We start from the raw sequence: 18,140 nt of genomic DNA, 5'->3' as shown, positions 1-18,140 counted from the left end.
GTGCGGAAAAAGGGAATCCTGGAGACACATCCACGGCCGGGAAACCCGTAGATGTTGCGGTCCAGGATATAGCTGGGTATTTCCACAAGAAACGCTGCAGCGCAATTGGCTGGCTTACGCTCAACAGATTTCCTCCGGCCTAATTTTTTCTAATAGGAAAGGAGAAAAAGTGATCCCATCAACTTCAGTAGAGGGGATCTATGACTAAGGAAAGCATTTTATTGTCCTATAATTTCATGTGATCATCTTTACGAACTACTGGTCATAACACATCTGTTCCCTCCACAAAATACCAATTTCTCTCCATTCTTGAGGCATGAGAACCACGAAATGTGTCAGTATAAAGAATGCACATCGTGAGAATTTCAGTATTGGACAATAAACACATTGTCATTTTCCATTGACTAAGTATTCTAAAAGCACTTGGAATAATCAATGACTGAAATTCTGGGTCTTGAAATTAATTGAAATGGACTTCCATGCCAGTGAGCACACCTGAAGACTTGGCTCACCTGTCTTGTCCCACATCTCTCCTGCAGACATGGACTTTTCTCCTGTAGTTCCTGCCTTTAGCCCTAGTAGATATGTCTCATCCCAGATGTTTATTTTTAGCGACCTTCCCTATTCACCTAGTCTAAAAGAGGGAGTTTTTGTACAACAGGATTGAGGGGTTTAAATTAAGGCCAGTGTTGTATCACTTCAGTGAATGCCAGGAGACCCTCATTATGGGTGTATGGAGCCAACACAGCCTTCCATAGATACTCTGTAACATTCACCTTCTTACCTGACTGCAACTGATTACTCAGGCAGATGCCACAAAAAGCAGTATCACAGTTACAGGACAAGTGAAATATTTTTCACTCTGGGAAGTGAGGACACCAACTATTCACCTCTTTTATCAGGGGATCATCGCTGGGCTGTCAAATTGTCAACTTCTTGACCATGTGTGCTCTCCCAAACGGTATGGTGAATGTTTTTAGAATAAACTCTCACCTCTTTAAGTGAGAAATGCGAGCACGAGCACCCACCCTCTCCTCTGAGCACTCTATAGCTCACTTCTATTTGCAGATTAACAAGCAGGACCTTGCTCTAGGAAAAGCGTGTAGGACTACTGCGTACACACCATCCACATGTATATACCTGGCTTTGCTTGACCACAGTTGTAGTTGCAACTCGGGAATTAGACAGACGGTCCGTGTGCTTCGTGCACGAGTCACAATCCGCGATCAGAGAGCCCTCAAACTTCACCTATTGGCAGCTTCCAGCTGTCTCCAAGGGACCTACAGACACAGAGAACGCACGCGGAGAGTAAAGGTGCGTTGAGCGCCGGAGGAGGTGTAAAGGCAGCAATAACAAACCCCTCCCCTGCCCCAGGCCCGCCCAGGTGCGGGAGCTCCCGCTTCCCCCGGACCCGCTCCGCGTTCCCGCCACCGCCTCGCGCGGCCATCGCCCCGCCCATGGCGGGGCTCCGCGACACCGCTAGGGGGCGCGCCCACAACGTAACGTGGGGCGGGGGCAGAGGCGCGGCCGCCCTCCGGGCCGCGAGCTTCCATTGGTCAGACGTTCCTGTCACTCACATCGCCAGTGCAGCGGGGCCCCGCCCCCTCCTCGCCAAGCCCCGCGCAGCGTCGCCATTGGCAGAGGTGGTTTGTCATTCACGCGGCCTGGCACTAGGCCCCGCCCCTCCTCCCGCGGACCCACGCAGCCCTTGGGCCGGGCCGGGCCGGGCCAGGAGCGGCTGGCGGGAGTGGAGCGGGTTCGGCACCAACCGGGACGGGCCGGGACCAGCCGCCTCCGGGACATGGAGGGCGTGCGGCCGGGCGGGGGGCTCCCCACGAGCGGGCCGGGGTCCGGCTCGGGATCCGGGTCCTTCCCGTCGCTGTTCCCGCCGGGGCTGCACGGTATCTACGGCGAGTGCCGCCGCCTCTACCCCGACCAGCCCAACCCGCTCCAGGTCACCGCCATCCTCAAGTACTGGTGAGGCGGCCTGGATGGGGCCGGGGTCTTGCGTGGAGCAGCGGGGAGCGGTGGGGCCGGCGCCTTGTGTGGGATAGGGGAGGATTTGGGAGGAACGGTGTGGGTGGGAAAGGTTTGGGAGAAGCACTGGGGCTGGGTACGTTGCACGGGGTGAGGTGGAGGGGCTGGTGAGGGTTGTAGCACGGGGAGAGGGACTGGGGGTTTCGTCCTGAGTTAGGGGTGAGATGCACGAGTTTTGGGGATATGCAGCGGGTCTGGGGATGGAGGCATTGGGGGTGCAATTGGTTGCCTAGGGCGTGTGTTTGGAGGGGTTTCTGGGGAGACTGTGCGGCAATAGGAGGAGGGTCTAGGGAGGTGTAGACAGGTGAGTGTATTGGGGTTTCTGGGGTGATCTGGAGGGTCCCTGAGTGAGGGGTGGCTGATGAAGGCCCCGGCTGGGGTAGGTCTTATGAAAAGGGAATGCGTGTTACTCAGTGGAGGTGTTGCCACAGAGGGTGAGGGTCTGGAGTTTCCCCCTGGACAGGAGGCAGGAGCTCTTTCTTCTGGCCAGGAGCCTGGGGTTCGAGTGTGGTGGCAGTGACCGGAATGAACCCGTTGTTGCAGCCTCCTGGCCGGACACATGCCGTGTGTACCCATAAAGCCCGCGGGGCAGTGCCAGCTTCTCTTGGCCTTATGTAGCTGTGTGTTATCACAGACTGGGAATCTGCTGCTTAGTGTCTCTGCTGACACAGTGTCTGACACCAGGAGCAGCAGTTGTTTATGTGGGAGAGTGGCATGAAGGAAGTTCTTGGATGTTTAGCTATCAAGATAAGTGTCTAGCATCTAATCCCGCATGAAGAGGAGTTCCTTTTGCTATTGCTTAGCTCCTCCTCTGGGGCGAAGGAACCTGATCAAGTCACCCCCGAATGTTTGCTTTATGTGACATTGGCCAGTCCCTACCCCAGCACTTGAAAAAAAAATAGAAAATGCTCAATTTCGTTATTTACAGCTCATTTCAACCTGTATGTCTTTATCTAATTAGAGTCATGAGCAACGGCTGAATAACATCCTCCTTGTGTGCTCTGACAGTCAAAGCTATTGCCGTTGTTGTCCACAGAATTGTTTTTTAAGTGATTCTAGCAAGAAGTTTGTCTGTTAGCCCTTATTGCTTAGGGGAGTATTGTATTAAAATGACACAGTGGGCTGAGATGTTACAAATCTGAGACCTCAAAATATAAATAATTTCATAGTCATCTGTGCACATCAGTACTTTGGTGGTGGTCTGATCAGTCTGTTTTTACGCCTGTGTCTAATCTTAGATACTCATGAAGTGCTTCCAGTCACATTAGCACTTCTTTTCTATCAACAGTTTAAAACATACTGACTATATTGGTGTAAGATTTGTGGAGGTTGAGGGAAATTTAGGTCTATAGTAAAGAATGTCTAAGACCCTTGTTTGGGAAGAAACCTTGTTGCTTAAGGGATTGATTAGGGTTTCGCTATGGTTGGAACTCAAACACTAAAAGAAATGCTTCTGGCAGTGATGGCAGGTTGCAAGTAAGAAGTGATGTGAAGGCCTGTATCCTGGCATTTTCAATTTAGTGGTTCCTCCAGCTGTTAGCTCAGCCAACAGTGAGAGCTGAGAGCTTCTGTTGTAGAGGTGAGCTTCCTACTGCTGTCCTGTGCAGGAAATGCTTGTGCCAGGTAAAGCCTCCGTGGACGCCAAAAGTTCTTTCTCTTCTGCTGTTGGGTGAAACTTGGAGCTTGGTTTTATTATGTCTGGTAGAAAGACTCCTGCCACAACTCTCTCTGTTAATCTGCCCTACTCGGCCTGGGTTGCCGCCTGTTAGTTGGTTTAGATTGGAAGAGGAAATTGCTGAATGAAGTTCCCTGCCTTAGAAGAAATATTGTAACACTAATCAGCTTTTAATTATATGTATCAGTTTCTCGATGGTTAACAGCGATTTGTGTTTTTTGTTCAGGGAGCTGAAGTTGTAGTCTTTGGCTTGCAGATCAGAGCAGATCTTAACTGTGTAACGTTGGAGAATGTGCAGAACTCCATGCCTCTTACATAAAGGGGTTTAGCCATGTGGATTACTTAATGGAACTAGTTTTTAAAAATGCTATTTGCATATCTTGGGAGAGAGCTTGGGGTTCAATCAGAATCCCAACTTTTCTTGGAAGAGTTTGTTTTTGTGAAGGCCGTGCACAAAGATGGAGTTTCTCTTGATATCCAGTGTCTACTTTTATTATAAAATGTGGTAGAGTGTGTCAAATTGAAATATCTTGTTGCATAGAATTGCTGGTGAAAAAAATGAAATTTGTTCTTTTTTTTTGTGTTAGGTTTTGAAATGGACATTATTTGGGCTCGACTACTGGGTTTTTTTACCTTGTCTTAATTTCAGGCCATACTCTCAAAAACCTGTGCAGTAAGTTGTGGTCTGCAGCCTTTTGAGAATCACAGACTGCTTCTGAAGGGCTGTTGAAAGGTAACTGTGAAAAGCAGTCCCATTGTCAGCTGCTGGGAAGTGGTTACAAACAATACACTAAGGGCTTTTCAGGGTGAATGAATTAGGAGTTTTCCAATTTCTTTCCATTGCGGGTCTCTTTCCTCTCCTTGTTCTGCATTTCTCCTTCCACAGAAACTTCAGAGCGCTCTTAACATCAGTCAAAAGAAGACTCTTGGTGCAGATGCAAATACAGGGTTTCCCCTGAGGCAGCCCTTCCTGCTCCTGAATGAGCTCCATGAATAGAGAATGTAACAAATTTGTACTGTACCTCTGGCTTTGAAGTTGGGCTCTTCCTAATAAAATCCTCCAACGCTCCCAGCTCTTTGTGAGAGTGCGTGTACTGATATGTAGATTGTGATACAAGGTCGAGCCCTGCCGCGGCTGCCGTGGGCGGGAGGATGTATACCACGGCAGCGCCAGCATAGAGCAGTGAAACCTGCCACCGAAACTGGATGAATATCTGTGCTGAGTAACCTTTGGTGAGCATTATTGCCATGGCTGTGTTATTATGTGAGGCAGGTAGCTGGCTTAAAGCTCCTGCTGGATGCTCGTGCAGTTGCAGCGGTTTGGGGATAGATAGGTGTGTGGCTTGGATATGTGTTTTTCAGAATTGAATTAGTCACTGCTGCAGGCTTTTAGTTTACATCTCTTCCAAGCCTACTACATTTCTCAGCGAGTAAATATGGTGTGACTGGATCATTGAGCAACATGTGAACCAGCTGATAGTGAACTCTGGGAAGGACTGAGCTCAGCTGCTCCAGGCCACCTGGTGCCACTTTGCTGTGGCCATCTCTTGGGTAGTGCAGTGCTGTTGGTCTCCAGAGAAGTCTGGCCTTTGGAAACAAACACAGGATTGCTGGCAGGAGTGAGGGAGAGGTGTCTGGCTTGCCTGGTGCCGTCCTAGGCAGGACTTGCCATCTGCATCAGACCTGACAAGTATGTTTGAGTAGCCCTAGGGAAAAGCATGGAGCAGTCCCTGTCCTGAAAAGAGCAGTGTATAGGTTTTTCTTGTGTGTCGTCAGTGTCAGAGTGCCTGTGTCAGCAGTGTTTCAGCATTGATTGTTTGACTTCTCTTGTGTTATTAAGCCCTGTTTGGAAGCAGGTTTTCTTCATGTGGGAGACGCTGGTTGCTTAGCAGTGATCCCTTCATTGCAAAGCCCACAAACTGCTCTGACCACTGACTAATCTCTCACACTGGTCAGTGTATGAACCTGCCTCACTCCGGAGCCTTCCCAGTCCAGTAATAATTATGTATGGCTGCTGCTGTTCACTGCCACTCCTCAAGGGTAAGTGACCATCCTGGCTGGAATTGCTTCCATCTGACTGCCTCCAGCATGGATCCCTGGGGGGCTGTGCACTGGCCAGCACATTGGTGCCATGTTCTGAACAGAGCCACCTGAATGGGTGTTTCTGGTAGAGATCTCAGCCTCCATTGTGACCTGATGCCAGTGAAAGGGAACAGGTGAGGAAAGGGTGTTAGAGGGGACTTGTTTATTCCTGAGTGTTTCAAACTATTGCTAGACTTTGAAAACAGGTTTTCTCAGTTGTCTACAGTAGATCAGACTCAGCTCCATCCTGGGGTCTGACACACTCTCCCCGTGTTTGCTCATCAGTTTGCCTTTTATGCCACGAAGATGCCACTTGTCACACAAAAAGGCTGCATTGTTCTGATGTAGCCTTTGACAATGAACACCTGTGCCACTACTGGGGGCAAGCTGCCCATCCCCTCTGTCCTGCCCCAGTATCTTGGTGTGCAGCCTTCACTGACTTGCTGGAGAAACTGCAGCTGGTCTCAGTCACCATGATGGCCTTATATGACTTAAGAGGGGGAAGCTGTCCTAGGTAAAGTCTGTCATGTTGGACAGCTTCTCTGGTTTTTTGCCAGCAGCAGTAGGGGCAAGGCAGCACAGCACACCTGTGGAGAGGCCTTTTAGTACACCAAGCTGATATGCTGTTTTGTACAGACTTGATAAGGTTAGGCAACAGGAGGAGGGCAGAGGCTTTAAAATAGTGTCTCACTGTCACTAGGGCTGGATCCATCTTCCAGCCATGGAGGCTGCATATGATGATACACAAACCCCCAGGACAAGTGAAAGAAGCACAGCCATGCCCTGCAACCTGCAGATGATTTTGTCAGGGTCTAAACAGACAATAGACATGAGAGGAATTGAGGTGTAGAATCATTGATTCCAGTGAATGGGGTCTTAAGAGTTTTACTTGAAGACAGTGTGTTGTAGGCACCAAGTGGTTAAACAGCTGCTCAGCTGTGCCATAACTGCTTGTGATAGGTGTTCTATGACTGACAGGGCAAACAGCAAAACAGTCCAGCATGTTCCTTCCTTCAGCAGGGAGTTGTCCTGTCTGTGCTCAGACAGAGGTGACAGGAGTGGCAGGAGGATGTGCTGTGCTCTCCGCTGGCACACAGCCTCAATTCCCTGTGCCTTTTAGCAGGAAGGGTGGCTGCAGTCTGGTGATTGCTGCATAATGTAACCTGCCTGTGCTGCATCGACTTTTAAGTTATGTTCTTTTAAGGAAGCCATTCCAATGCTAATGCAGAGGGTTCAGTGGTGCTTTTTACTCTTTCTGGGTTAATGCAAGTGGTGTATTTTTGGAAGTTTTGCTGCTAGTTTTACTGAATCAATGTTTTTCTCCTCTGCTGTTTGAACTATTTTATCTGTGTTCAGAAGTATGGATTACTCTCCTCAAAACTTAGAAATTTCAAAATCTGCTTGAGGAATAGCATCACTATTTTTGAGGTATGTGCCTCTGGACTGAATTAAGAGCTTGCAATGCAGATACAGCCATTGCTCCTTTACTAGCAGTTTTTCAATTTTGTGTTTTGTGGAAGCTTTAATATGATTTTCCAGAGGTTTTTATGCTTTAACGTTAAAAACATTTTTGTGTTGCACACATGTACTTTGTCTTCCTGTGCTCAAAGCTTTCTGGACTTAGCCTAACCTTTCTCCTCAATCTTTTTATTTTTTTTTTTAGAGGTCATTTGAATGTTCTAATTTTTGTTTTAAACCAGGTCTTTGTACAACCTCTTCTATCACCTGGGGAGACTTACCATTTGTCTTGAGTAAAGTAACTTATGTAATAATTTTTCTGGTCTTAATGCAGGTTGGGAGGACCTGACCCTCTGGACTATGTTAGCATGTACAGAAACCTGGGAAACCCAGCGCTGAATGTTCCCGAGCACTGGCACTACGTCAGCTTTGGGTTAAGTGACTTGTATGGAGACAACCGAGTACATGAGTAAGTGTCAGTTAAGTTCTGTAGCTGGGCGTTGTGTTTTGTGTTGCATTTTGGGGGTGTGTAGGTAAAACCCTGTCCTGCTGCTCATATTATTTGAACAGCTGCTTTTCTGTTGAGAACACCCTAGTCCTGGTCTCATAAAAGATGACGTATGCCGCTTCTTGTATGTAGAAGAAATTCTGTTCCCTTCTGCAGGCTTTGAATGCAGTATGTTTCCTTTCTGTGTTGAGTGGATTTTTGTTTAAATTTCTTTTAACTGGTTGGGAAGTTTTCTTTTAACTGTCTGTCTTGTTGTGTTTTTCACACTCTGTAATCTGTTATGGTCGTACACTTAACATGCACAGGGAGGGGTCAGGATTTAAATGCCTTCCTCTGGAAAACTGCTGTAAGGGCATTTTTGCTGTTGCTGGCACAGCAGTGTTACTGTCAACAGACCGCCACCCCAGTGGCTGCTGTCTAAGGTGCCAATTTGTGAAACAGAAGCCTAAAACTCTAATTGTTTGACTCTTTTCTCCAGTAATTAAAGTACTGTCTCTAGGTTGTTGGTATGGATGGTTTCTAGCAGGAACTTTGGATTAGACCGAGCAGGCAGCATGAGCTAGCTCTATTTCGTTAATATAACCCCCTTTCGTTAGCTGACCTTACTCCTTAACTCCAGTTAAAGTGAGTAGCAGTAGCCAAGCCATCATGATTTTGGGGCTGTGAACATGACCTTTTAACCAGCCAGAAATGGCATAAGGTTTCTGCTGTCACTCTTTACTGAAACTATCTTTGTGCTGTGTTATAGTTGCAGGATAAATGTCCTTGATGAAAGGTGCAGCAAAGGCTCCAGTTTGTTCACACAAGCTTTCCTCCTTTTGTTTGTCTTGGTTAAGATTCAGTCACCAGTTTTTTTCCATCAAAGTGCTTCTCTTGCAACAGCAGCAGTTGGGCAGTTTCTTTAACTTCACTCATTCCTCAAGGCAGTTTCTCCTGGTTTTTTTTCCTCCTTGTGTTTGTGGTTACAGAGCTGTTTTTCAGAAAACAAGTCTGGAGTTTATACAGGACCCTAATGTCACAGAGATCTGCCTGGGACATTTAACCAATGCATCTACCAACAACAAACCCCAGTTGTTAGTTGTAGAGGCAGAGGAAAAGTAGGGCAAGTGAAAGAAATTAAGTTTAAGGCCTCCTTCCCTTCCTTCCACAAGAGGTCTGAGTGTGAACATGTAGGCCTTCACATGCTGCTTTTGTTTGTAAATCAGGTGTGTGTTTCTCTCTGTGTGGCTGGAACAGCATCCCCAGCTCCACAGCACTGTGTCCCTGTGTCACTCACCCTGAGATGTTCAGCTGTCTGCAGTCTGTCACCTTTAATTTGGCCTCGTTCTTGGAGCTACAAAGATTAATAGTATTTGTCCTGTCAAGTAGCTTGGTTCTACCTTATGTCCAAAAGTCTTAATATACAATTATGCATGTGGTAGAGCTGTCAAAACGTATACATCTCCTAAAGACTGAACCTGAAGTTATCAGCTGGTACATGAGCACTGTAGACTGGCTGAGAGAAGATTTTCAGAGGAGCTGAGCACTCACCAGCAGTTCTCACTCCCAAGAGCAATTGCTGTTTGCTAAAACTGCTCTTGAAATTTGATGGCTCTGGGAGCTGCACATCACCAGCCCAGCCCTGGGTGCACACTTTAGGAATGTGGTGGATTTTCCTATGTTCTCATGAGGTTCTTGTTCTCTGACAGGAAATTTAATAAAGCTTTATTTAAGAAAATATGTCTCTTTTTTGCTTGAAGGGCTTTGGGATTCTGCTGTCTGAGGTAAAGTGTGCTGTGAAATGGTTGGCAGAAGCATGGGGTAGCAGGGCAGTTATTTAAATCTTTGGTATATTTCCTTTAACACCAGTGTGGCACTGAGTTCTGCTTGATTGCCCTGGCCTCTGGAGACAGGAAAGGGTTTGTGGGGTTTTTTGGTTTCCTAGGTGTCTACAAAGAGTGCAGAGATGCGTCTGCTTGTGACAGTCAGCAAGGTTCCTACAACAGGGATGTGCTTCCATAGCCTTGCTGCCCTTCATACTTTAGAAGGGGAAAGATAGAACACTGCCAAAGGTCTTGTTAATTGCCCAGTTTGGGTAATGCATAATTTATTCCTTGTGGACCTCTCATGGTAATACAGTACAGTTTAGAACAGTTATAATGCAGTATTAAGGACTTCTTTATTTTTTTGAGTGAATGAACACTGAATTGGAGGCCCCCGTATTTTTATTTATAATGGAATAGCAAACAGATGTAGCAAATAATGTGAAAATGTTGACTTTAATTTATATTTTTAATAAGAACCTGAAAAGTCTGAAGTAGAGCTCTCTCGGTGCCTCCTTGTTGACAGATTTATTTTCAGTTAAAGCAGCACTGTTTCCTGCTCTGCTTACGTATCAGCTATGCTCTGCTTACAGAGACAGTCTGGTTTTGAGAATCTGTAGAATAAGGTGGAAGAAACCTAAGAATTTCAAACAAGGAAACCTTTTTCATTGAAAACCCCTCAGTGTTTCATGGTATAATGGCAACCATGACACCAGCTGTGCTGGGCTGATAGCTCTAAAAATCCTAAATCATGATGTCATGACAGCATTAGGGAACCACAGGCCTTTCAGTGGGATTTCATGCCAAGCTGCTTGCATGGAAATAAGTCTCTCCAGTCGAGCATGTTGCACAACTTGAGTGGCAGCAGAAATCGTTCCAGGATGTTTTTGCAAGTTACACTCCATTTTTAGCTCTTTCTATCTTCTTTCAAAACAAATGTGTAACTTCTTAAATGTCTTCAGCAGGGTTAAAGTTGGTCCTTTTTTTTTTTGACTGTTCTTGCATTCTGAAGGGTGGTGAGTGTGTGCAGCCTGCTGGCAGGAAGCATGTGGCCAGTGCAGTTGTGGGAGAGGAGATGCTGAGTCCTGCGCTCTTCTCCACCCCTTGCTGGCAGCAACTGCCTGCAGCAAGGAATGTGTGTCTGCACAAAGCCAGTGCCTCAGCTGGCTGTTGCAGGTTCATGCTCTGATGCCAATCCATCAGTGAAGTCAAGGGACAGGTGCCTGATCATACCTGCAGTTTACAAACATTATGGTGACTTCTTCCTTGGTGGAGGACAGGTGCATGAGGAAGGCAGTATCAGCAGATGTAGCTGGACTCAGACTCCATCAGTGGCAATGCCAGCTTCAGCTACTGCTGAGTGCTGCCTTTGCAGCAGCTCTCAGGAGTCTCTGACCCAGGAGGCAACAGGCAGAAACTGATGCACAGGAAGTTCTACCTGCAGATGAGGAAGAACCTAATTACTGTGTGGATGACCGTGCACTGGAACAAATTGTCCAGAGAGGCTGTGGAGATACTAGAGAACCATCTGGACACAACCCTGTCCCATTTGCTCTGGGATTACCCTGCATGATCAGGAAGGTTCGACCAGGTGACACACTATGATCCCTTTCAACTTTATGCGTTCTGTGATTGTGTTACTGTGGTGCCACAGTGCGTGCCAGCCTCAGGTTGTTCTGGCACAGGTTTGCAGGGCTGTCCAGGGACTAAAAAGGAAAATGTGTTTTTCCCAGACTGGCTTCTGTCTTCAGTTTGCTCTAAGGCCAAAGTTGAGTCTCCACTTAACTGTTCTGTAGTTCAAGTGCTCATCCTTTTTCTTAACACTTTAAAGAAGTGCAGGGGAAGCGAAACCCATGATGGGATAGAATTTCTGAACACCTTGAATAGTCTTATTTGTATTAAAATTGCAGGGCTGTAATTCAGAGCTGAAATAGAAAGTAAGGCTTAAATTATGGATAGATTGAGATAAGATTTTCATTTGTGGTCTTCCCACATCCCGCAAAGTGACGTGCCAACTGTGTTTTGATATTTACTACATCAGCTTCATACTGACAAGGGTGGTGGGGTTTGGAGGTTTTGGTTTTGTTTTTTTCCCTGGCCCCCAGCCAGGAGCCGAAGTGCAGCATCCCATTTGCATAAAACCGGAGAGATTACAGCTGCCTTCATCTCTATTACAGATGCAGGGTACCACCCGCTGAGACAACAGGTTCCAACTTGCTGTGGTCCTTTTGATTTGTGCTGCTTTCCATTTGGATCAGGAGGGAGCGGTGCATGCCGGGATAACGTGTTGTCTCTGTGGGTGGTGCCTCCCTATTAAAGGTAAGGGTAGGCATGAGCCTTTCAAGATCTTCAGTCCAGCTTGTGTTCTGCTTGCTTGTATAGATCCTCTGAATGACCTTAACTTGTAAAAGGGCAAGGATGCTTGTTAGAGCTGGGAGGAAGAAAAAGGAGCACAAAACTGGATCAGGTAACCAATGCAGGGCTTGCAGAGGGGTGGATGTTTTCTGGAAGGCTTTTTCTCAGTATAAAAGGAGTTTGAAAAGAGTATTTAGAAAATAGCCTGGAAGTTGGAACGAGTGCTCTCTTTCTTTTGAGTCCATGCTGGCTTCTCCTTTGAACCTGCATGAATGTAGGACGGAGTGGTGCTGACAGCTGTCACTTTAGTGGCCTCTTAGTTCTGTAGCCTTTCATAAATTTAAAAGCTCACTGCCCTCAGCTTGCCAGCCTTTAGCCTTAAATTTTGCTGTTTAATGGGTCCCTAAGTGCTTTATAAACCGCATGCCTAAAGCAGTGCTGAAATATTACACCAAACTCCAAGGTAACTGTGAACACTTTTTAAATAGTGGAGACTGACTCTGCCCCTCTTTGTTTTCATGATAAAACAGAGGGCCTTTTGGAAGGCGGTAAATTAGAGAGGGGTGGTGGATCCATATTTCAGATAAGATTTGTGAAGTTCAGCATGTCTACCTTGAGAGATGAAAGATTGCTGGAGGTGGAGCATCTGCCCCAGCTAAAGGGAATTACATGGAAGAGGATATCAGTGAGCATCAATTTAGGAAAGAGGTACCAGAGGTAGGACTTGGAGGGGACAGGGTCCGAGGTGAGCACCATACTCTGGACTTCCTTTTTCTTCCCAGGTCTTGTCTGCCTATCAAAGACTGACCCCAAATGTAATGCTTATTTTTTTCATTTGGTCTTCTGTCTGAGGCAAAGAGAAGAGAGGAGGGTTCATGGCAGAGTGCAAAGGGAGAGGCCATGAAATTAGGGAGTTCTGTGATTTAAAAAAAAGTGTTTTCTTTCAATGATAGTTTATTTGAGAATCTGTCAGAGTTGGAAAGAGTAGTTTAGCTGCACAGCACAATAAAATCCGTCTTTTAATGAATTTGCCTTGTGATTAGATTTTTTCATACCTATGAAGATATGAGTTGGAATGAGCTTTTCTTAAAATGAAGGTACTTGTAACAAGTCTCACCTGTGTGAATTCTCTGGCGTCTAGGAACACAGTTGTGCTTCTACTGAAACTTGCTTAATGGGAACACCTGTAGATCTTTCTCTTCTATCTGGCTGTTTGTTTTTGCATACTTTGCAGAAATGTGACTTTTTGGGGACAGCTCTTCCTCTGAAGGACTGGATTGAATTTGACCAATGAGTTCAGACATTTTAAAGGAGCATATGCACAAGTGTGATCGTGTAGGATTGAATTCTCTATTTCCTAGGAAAAAAAAAACCAAAACAACCAACAGTTAAACCAAGCATTATGCCTATTTATGTGTCCCTCTAGTGACTGCCATGCACCAGAACCCTCTAAGGCTTGTGTTTCACTGCTGGAGGCAGACCTCCCCTGAAGCTGTTGGTCACTGCAGGGAAATCTGATTTTCCCTCCTCCAAGGCAGAGTGCACTTGGCTTCCAAATGTCATTTGCTGGAGGTGGTTAGTACCCTTAGTGAAATGAAAGATGTAGGCCACCTACAGAGAGCAGCCTGCTTTGTGCTGCGGTCTATCTGTGTTTACATGCAGGGGTTGTGGGACGAGACCACTCTTGAACTGTGCTAGATTTGGAATGTTTTTGTGAGGCATGGGAGGAAATTCATTTAACATTTACAGCACGGTAGTTGAATTTACAAGAAGGACTGTTTTCAATAAAATAAAAAAAGGGAGGAAAAGATTGGAAGAAGGTTTAGTGCCGAGCATTGAAGGCAAACACCACTTCCTGTTCAGTAGTGTGTCTGCACTCCAGTGCTGCATCCTGGTAGGATGAGCCTCTTGCTGCCATGCAGGGGAAGGGGCATAGTGCTCAAGCTGGATGATTTTATGGGGGGGTTTTTTGCCAGCTTCTACATTTATGATCTTGGCACAGTGGAGGAGAGTAGATCCTGAGACATGGCTTCCTTACTCTGATCTCCAAGCTGGGTTAGTGCTGAATGATGTGGGAGAATTTGCAGGCTCTGTTCTCCCAGTGAATTCAGCCTGCCAGGAAGAGAAGCAATTGGGGATCAAAACTGGGTGTTCTAGTAAAAGATTGCTTTATGTGATAAAGGTCTGTTTATGATGTTTTAAAAATCAAGAATTAAAAAATTGTCAGCTTTTTCTTTCAATGAGACATGAAGGTAAAAGTGTTTTTGAGCAGTGCAGCCATTCCAACTGTGAGATCATTGACATTTTTTAATCCATTTGCTGCCTGGAATAGAGATACTAACAAAATAAATGTTTGAAGAAATAGATCCGAATTGTTATTCATACCTAATCCCCTTTGTTTTTTCCTCAATGCGTTTTGAATGTTGGGAACATGGCTTCTTGACTAGTACTAGAATAGTGCATGTTTCTTGATGAGGCAGCGGCTACAATTGGTAACAGCAAATTACCACTTACAATAAAGTTGCCAAATTTATGTGAAATTGGAGCTGTTGGTGTTTCTCTGTTCTAAGCTGGAAACTCCGTGGTGATGACCTAACTCAGCTGCCTCTCTACTGTCATCTCAATTTTGAATCAAGGCCCAATAGGCAGTGACACCAGGCTAACAAAAGAGGGCTGCAAATCTTGGTGGTCTCCCATTCAGATGGTATTGCCTTCCTTGGACAAAGGGGTGAGTAGGGCTCCTGAGTGCCACTCTGCCTCTAGGGATGGTAAACAAGGAACGGATCACTGGTGGGAGGCACTTTTTGATCACTTGACAAAGCTGGGTAGATGGGATACCACCTGACAAAGGGCTGAGGTTTAAAGGAAGATTTTGCAAGGGCTCTTAAGAACAAAAAGAAAAAAAATAGGCCAGAAAACTGTTTTTTTCAGGGTGTAAACAGAGTGGGCGGAGGTGAAGGGGGACTCAGCCATTCTTGGGGAGCTGTGATTTAAGCTCAGAGGATACAGACAAGGGAAGGAGGGAAGAGTGCACAGATGGCTCATTGTTTTGTCTAGCTCAGCATTCTTGCACTGCCGAAGTGAAGGGCAATTGTTTTAAAATCCTTTTTGCAAAGAGTGCTTTTTGCTTTCCAGCTATCCCTGGTCCCTGAGATGCAAACTGTAAACCAGAGGGACTGGTCTTAAATGCCCATTTGTTTTTGAGGGTCAGTCCAAGGGGCCCTGGGCAGTTGCTGGGTGGCAAGGCATTGCTTCTATAAGGGAATGGGGGGAAAAGAGTACTCCTGGGAAAAATGCACTGCAGTATTTGGGGAGGAGGCAGCAACAAAAGGATGCACACATAGGGGCTGATGCAGACCACTGTCTGGCTTGGGGGCCTTTACCAAAGCTATGAAATGTAGCAGGAAACTGGCACATACCTTACCTGCAATGATATCTGATGTACAGTATAGTTTTCGTACAGTATTTCACCTTTTTCTTTTGTAGCAAATAACTCATTAGTATAAAGAAATACTGCCATTTCTATGCTGTTATTCTTTCTACTGCTCCAGTTGCACTGGCACAGCTCCTTTCCCTCCTCCGCTGTAAATTGTTGTGGCCTTTCTGGAGCAGGGGCCTTTTTTGGCATAGTCGACAAAAATAAACCATAAAGGCAGCTGTTGTTATGAATAAGGCTCAACAGGGGAATTTTACCAGTAGAACTACAACAATGTAATTATACTGGTAGACCAGTTACAGTAAATTTCCTCATGAAGACAAGCCTTAAGTTGACATTTCCTAGCTAAGTTGAATCCATATGTATAACCTTATTACGCAAAAATAATATGTCTCTGGGCCTCGAATTCCTTTTTTATCCAGAAGAGTAACATTAAGCAGAAAAGCAAAGAATTTAGTGTTCAGAGATAGATGGGGGATTTTCTCTAAGAGAGCAGTTGTGATGAGCTGTATGCTGACCTCTGTGTTTTTTACTGGGCGGGTTATTCCTCCAAAAATGATCAGGAACACGAGGAGAGTGCTCCTGCTTACTGCACTAAGCAGTACTGAAGTATGCTGTAAGTTGACATCTCTCTCCCAACTTTCCTGCTGTTTGAAAGACAAGTTGAGCAATTTTGCAGTTCCCATAACTGAAGTGCTTTGGTTGAGAGGCAAAACTGTTTTGCCACTATTAAAAATTTTTGGGGTAAGCCTGGAGCCACTGAAAGGATGGTGAAGGAATGACACTTTCTTTCCTCCTTTGTTTGATTTTTAAGAGGCAGACTTATTTTGTCCTTTTGGACATTGTCTTACAACAAATGGAGTTCATGTAACATTGACAAGCCCTGGAAGTTTCAAAAGTTTCAAATGAAAGATAGTCTTGCAGAAGAAGCTTAACACTTACAGGCAGATTAAAAAATATATCTATAGTAGACTTTTCATTGCAGATTTCACATGTTTCCCTTTTGGGAGTCTTTCACCAGCAGTCCAGTGCTTCCTTTTCCCTGGAATTACAGCTCAAGCTCCAAGGACCTTTTGCTGCCTGTTTAATTGATTAAGATCTCTCATGGTGCTCATCTGTATATTTTTAAGTACACCCTTTGCAATGAAATGAGACTATGTAACAGTTCACCAGGGAAGGCAGAATTGTTTGGATTTCTATAGCTGATGAAGTGAAAGATCAAGGATTGAATTCCAGATCCATCAGGATTATAGAGATAGACCTGGGTTTAGGTTGGAAAGGACTGTAAAGATCTTCTAGCTCCAATCCCCACTAGACCAGCTTGCTCAAAGCCCCATCCAGCCTGGCCTGGAACACTTCCAGGAATGGGGCATCACAGCTCTGCTGGACAACCCTGTGCCAGTGTCTCACCACCCTCACAGTAAATAATTTCTTCCTAATATCTAATCTAAACCTACTCTCTGTCAGTTTAAAGGCATTCCCCCTTCTCCTGTCACTTCATGCCATTGTCAAAAGTCTTTCTCCAGCTCTCCAGCCATTTGGGTACTGGAAGGTGCTCTAAGGTCTTCCTGGAGCCTTCTCTTCTCCAGGCTGAACAGGCCCAACTCTCCCAGCCTGTCCCCAGTCCTCTGAGCATCTTCTTGGCCATCCTCAGGACTCGCTGCAACAAATCCATGTCGTTTTTAGGACAGGAGTCCCAGAGCTGGATGCAGCAGTCTGGATGGGATGTCACAAGAGCAGAGTAGAAGAGCAGAACCACTTCCCTCAACCTGCTGGCCATACCTCTGGTGGTGCAGCCCAGGACGCAGCTGACTTTCTGGGCTGCAGGTGCACCTTGCTGATTCACATTGAGCATTTTGCCAACCAGCAATACGTGAGTGCCTACAGCCTGCTTGCAAGCTGTTGGAGTTCAAGCTCCTAAAAGCTCCTGAATATCTTTTAAGCCCCGAGTTCATTTATTGCACAGCTGAAAACTTAATTGTATGAGAGTCCTAAAAATGTTCTCAAGGATATGCTAAATTTGCTTCTTGTGTGATTTTTCTTAATGTATCTTCTTTAGCCAGCAGGAAAGTGATGGAGGACCCCAGTGTTTATATTCTATGTAAAATATTGGAGTCCTGAGCCTCACCTGAGACCTTTAGGCAATGCTGAAAAATACTAACTGTAGCTGTCAGTGGCCTTGAGGTTTTTTTCATATTCTTTCCACCCTCCCCATACTGCTTTTGAAAGGCACTTTTGTTATGCAAATAGGTTCCTCCCAGCAGCTGCAGAACTTTCTGCAATAGGAGCTAGGAAGGAGCCAGCAGACACTGCAAGTAAAGTTGATGCCCTTTTCCCAGCTGCTCTCCAAGCACAGCAATACTGCTCTTCCCAGCCACACTGGCTCAAACTAGCCCTTTGCTAATGTTCTCTTCACTGGTGAGGTTGCAGCTGAACCCTTTGGTGAAGTTGTGGAAATGTATTACCATTCCCTGTCTATCAGAGCTAAGGATTCAGTTCCAATATCAAGTGGGATCCATGTGCAGATGAAAGTTTGTCTTCTCTAGTGTACTGTGTCATGCAGTGACTGTGTGCTTCGTTGGCAGAATCACTTCCAGCTGAGCCCAAATGAGAGCACTGTTCTTCTGGACCTTGTAGAAATGAGGGATGGGTAGTTCTGAAGTGCAGCATAAATAGGCAGCTTAAGTAAAATGTTACAGATCTTGATAAGTTTTCTTTTTCATTAATGCCTTGACTCTTCTTTTGTGAATGCAATAGTAAATCCTTATTGTACCCCTAGCTTTTCTT

The 18,140-nt window shown here is 45.7% G+C and overlaps 1 protein-coding gene across 3 annotated transcripts in view; it reads left to right on the top strand.

Annotated features, from left to right (window-relative positions):
• Positions 1 to 1,672: 1,672 nt before the first annotated feature.
• Positions 1,673 to 18,140, top strand: part of SUFU (SUFU negative regulator of hedgehog signaling) — a 93,319-nt gene continuing 76,851 nt past the window's right edge. For all 3 annotated transcript variants that reach the window (XR_010722270.1, XM_066191020.1, XM_066191018.1), the window contains exons 1-2: positions 1,673 to 1,977; positions 7,587 to 7,721. Coding sequence is in view for 2 of the 3 variants with exons in the window: in XM_066191020.1 (XP_066047117.1) it covers positions 1,802 to 1,977; positions 7,587 to 7,721 (311 nt within the window). In the remaining variant the exon portion in view is untranslated. The remainder of the gene's footprint in view (positions 1,978 to 7,586; positions 7,722 to 18,140) is intronic.

This window comes from Chamaea fasciata, unplaced genomic scaffold (assembly GCF_029207755.1).
Source record: "Chamaea fasciata isolate MVZ Bird 193981 ecotype frontalis unplaced genomic scaffold, bChaFas1.0.hap1 SCAF_9, whole genome shotgun sequence".
Lineage (NCBI taxonomy): Eukaryota > Metazoa > Chordata > Aves > Passeriformes > Sylviidae > Chamaea > Chamaea fasciata.
This window is presented reverse-complemented; position numbering and strand designations above follow the sequence as displayed.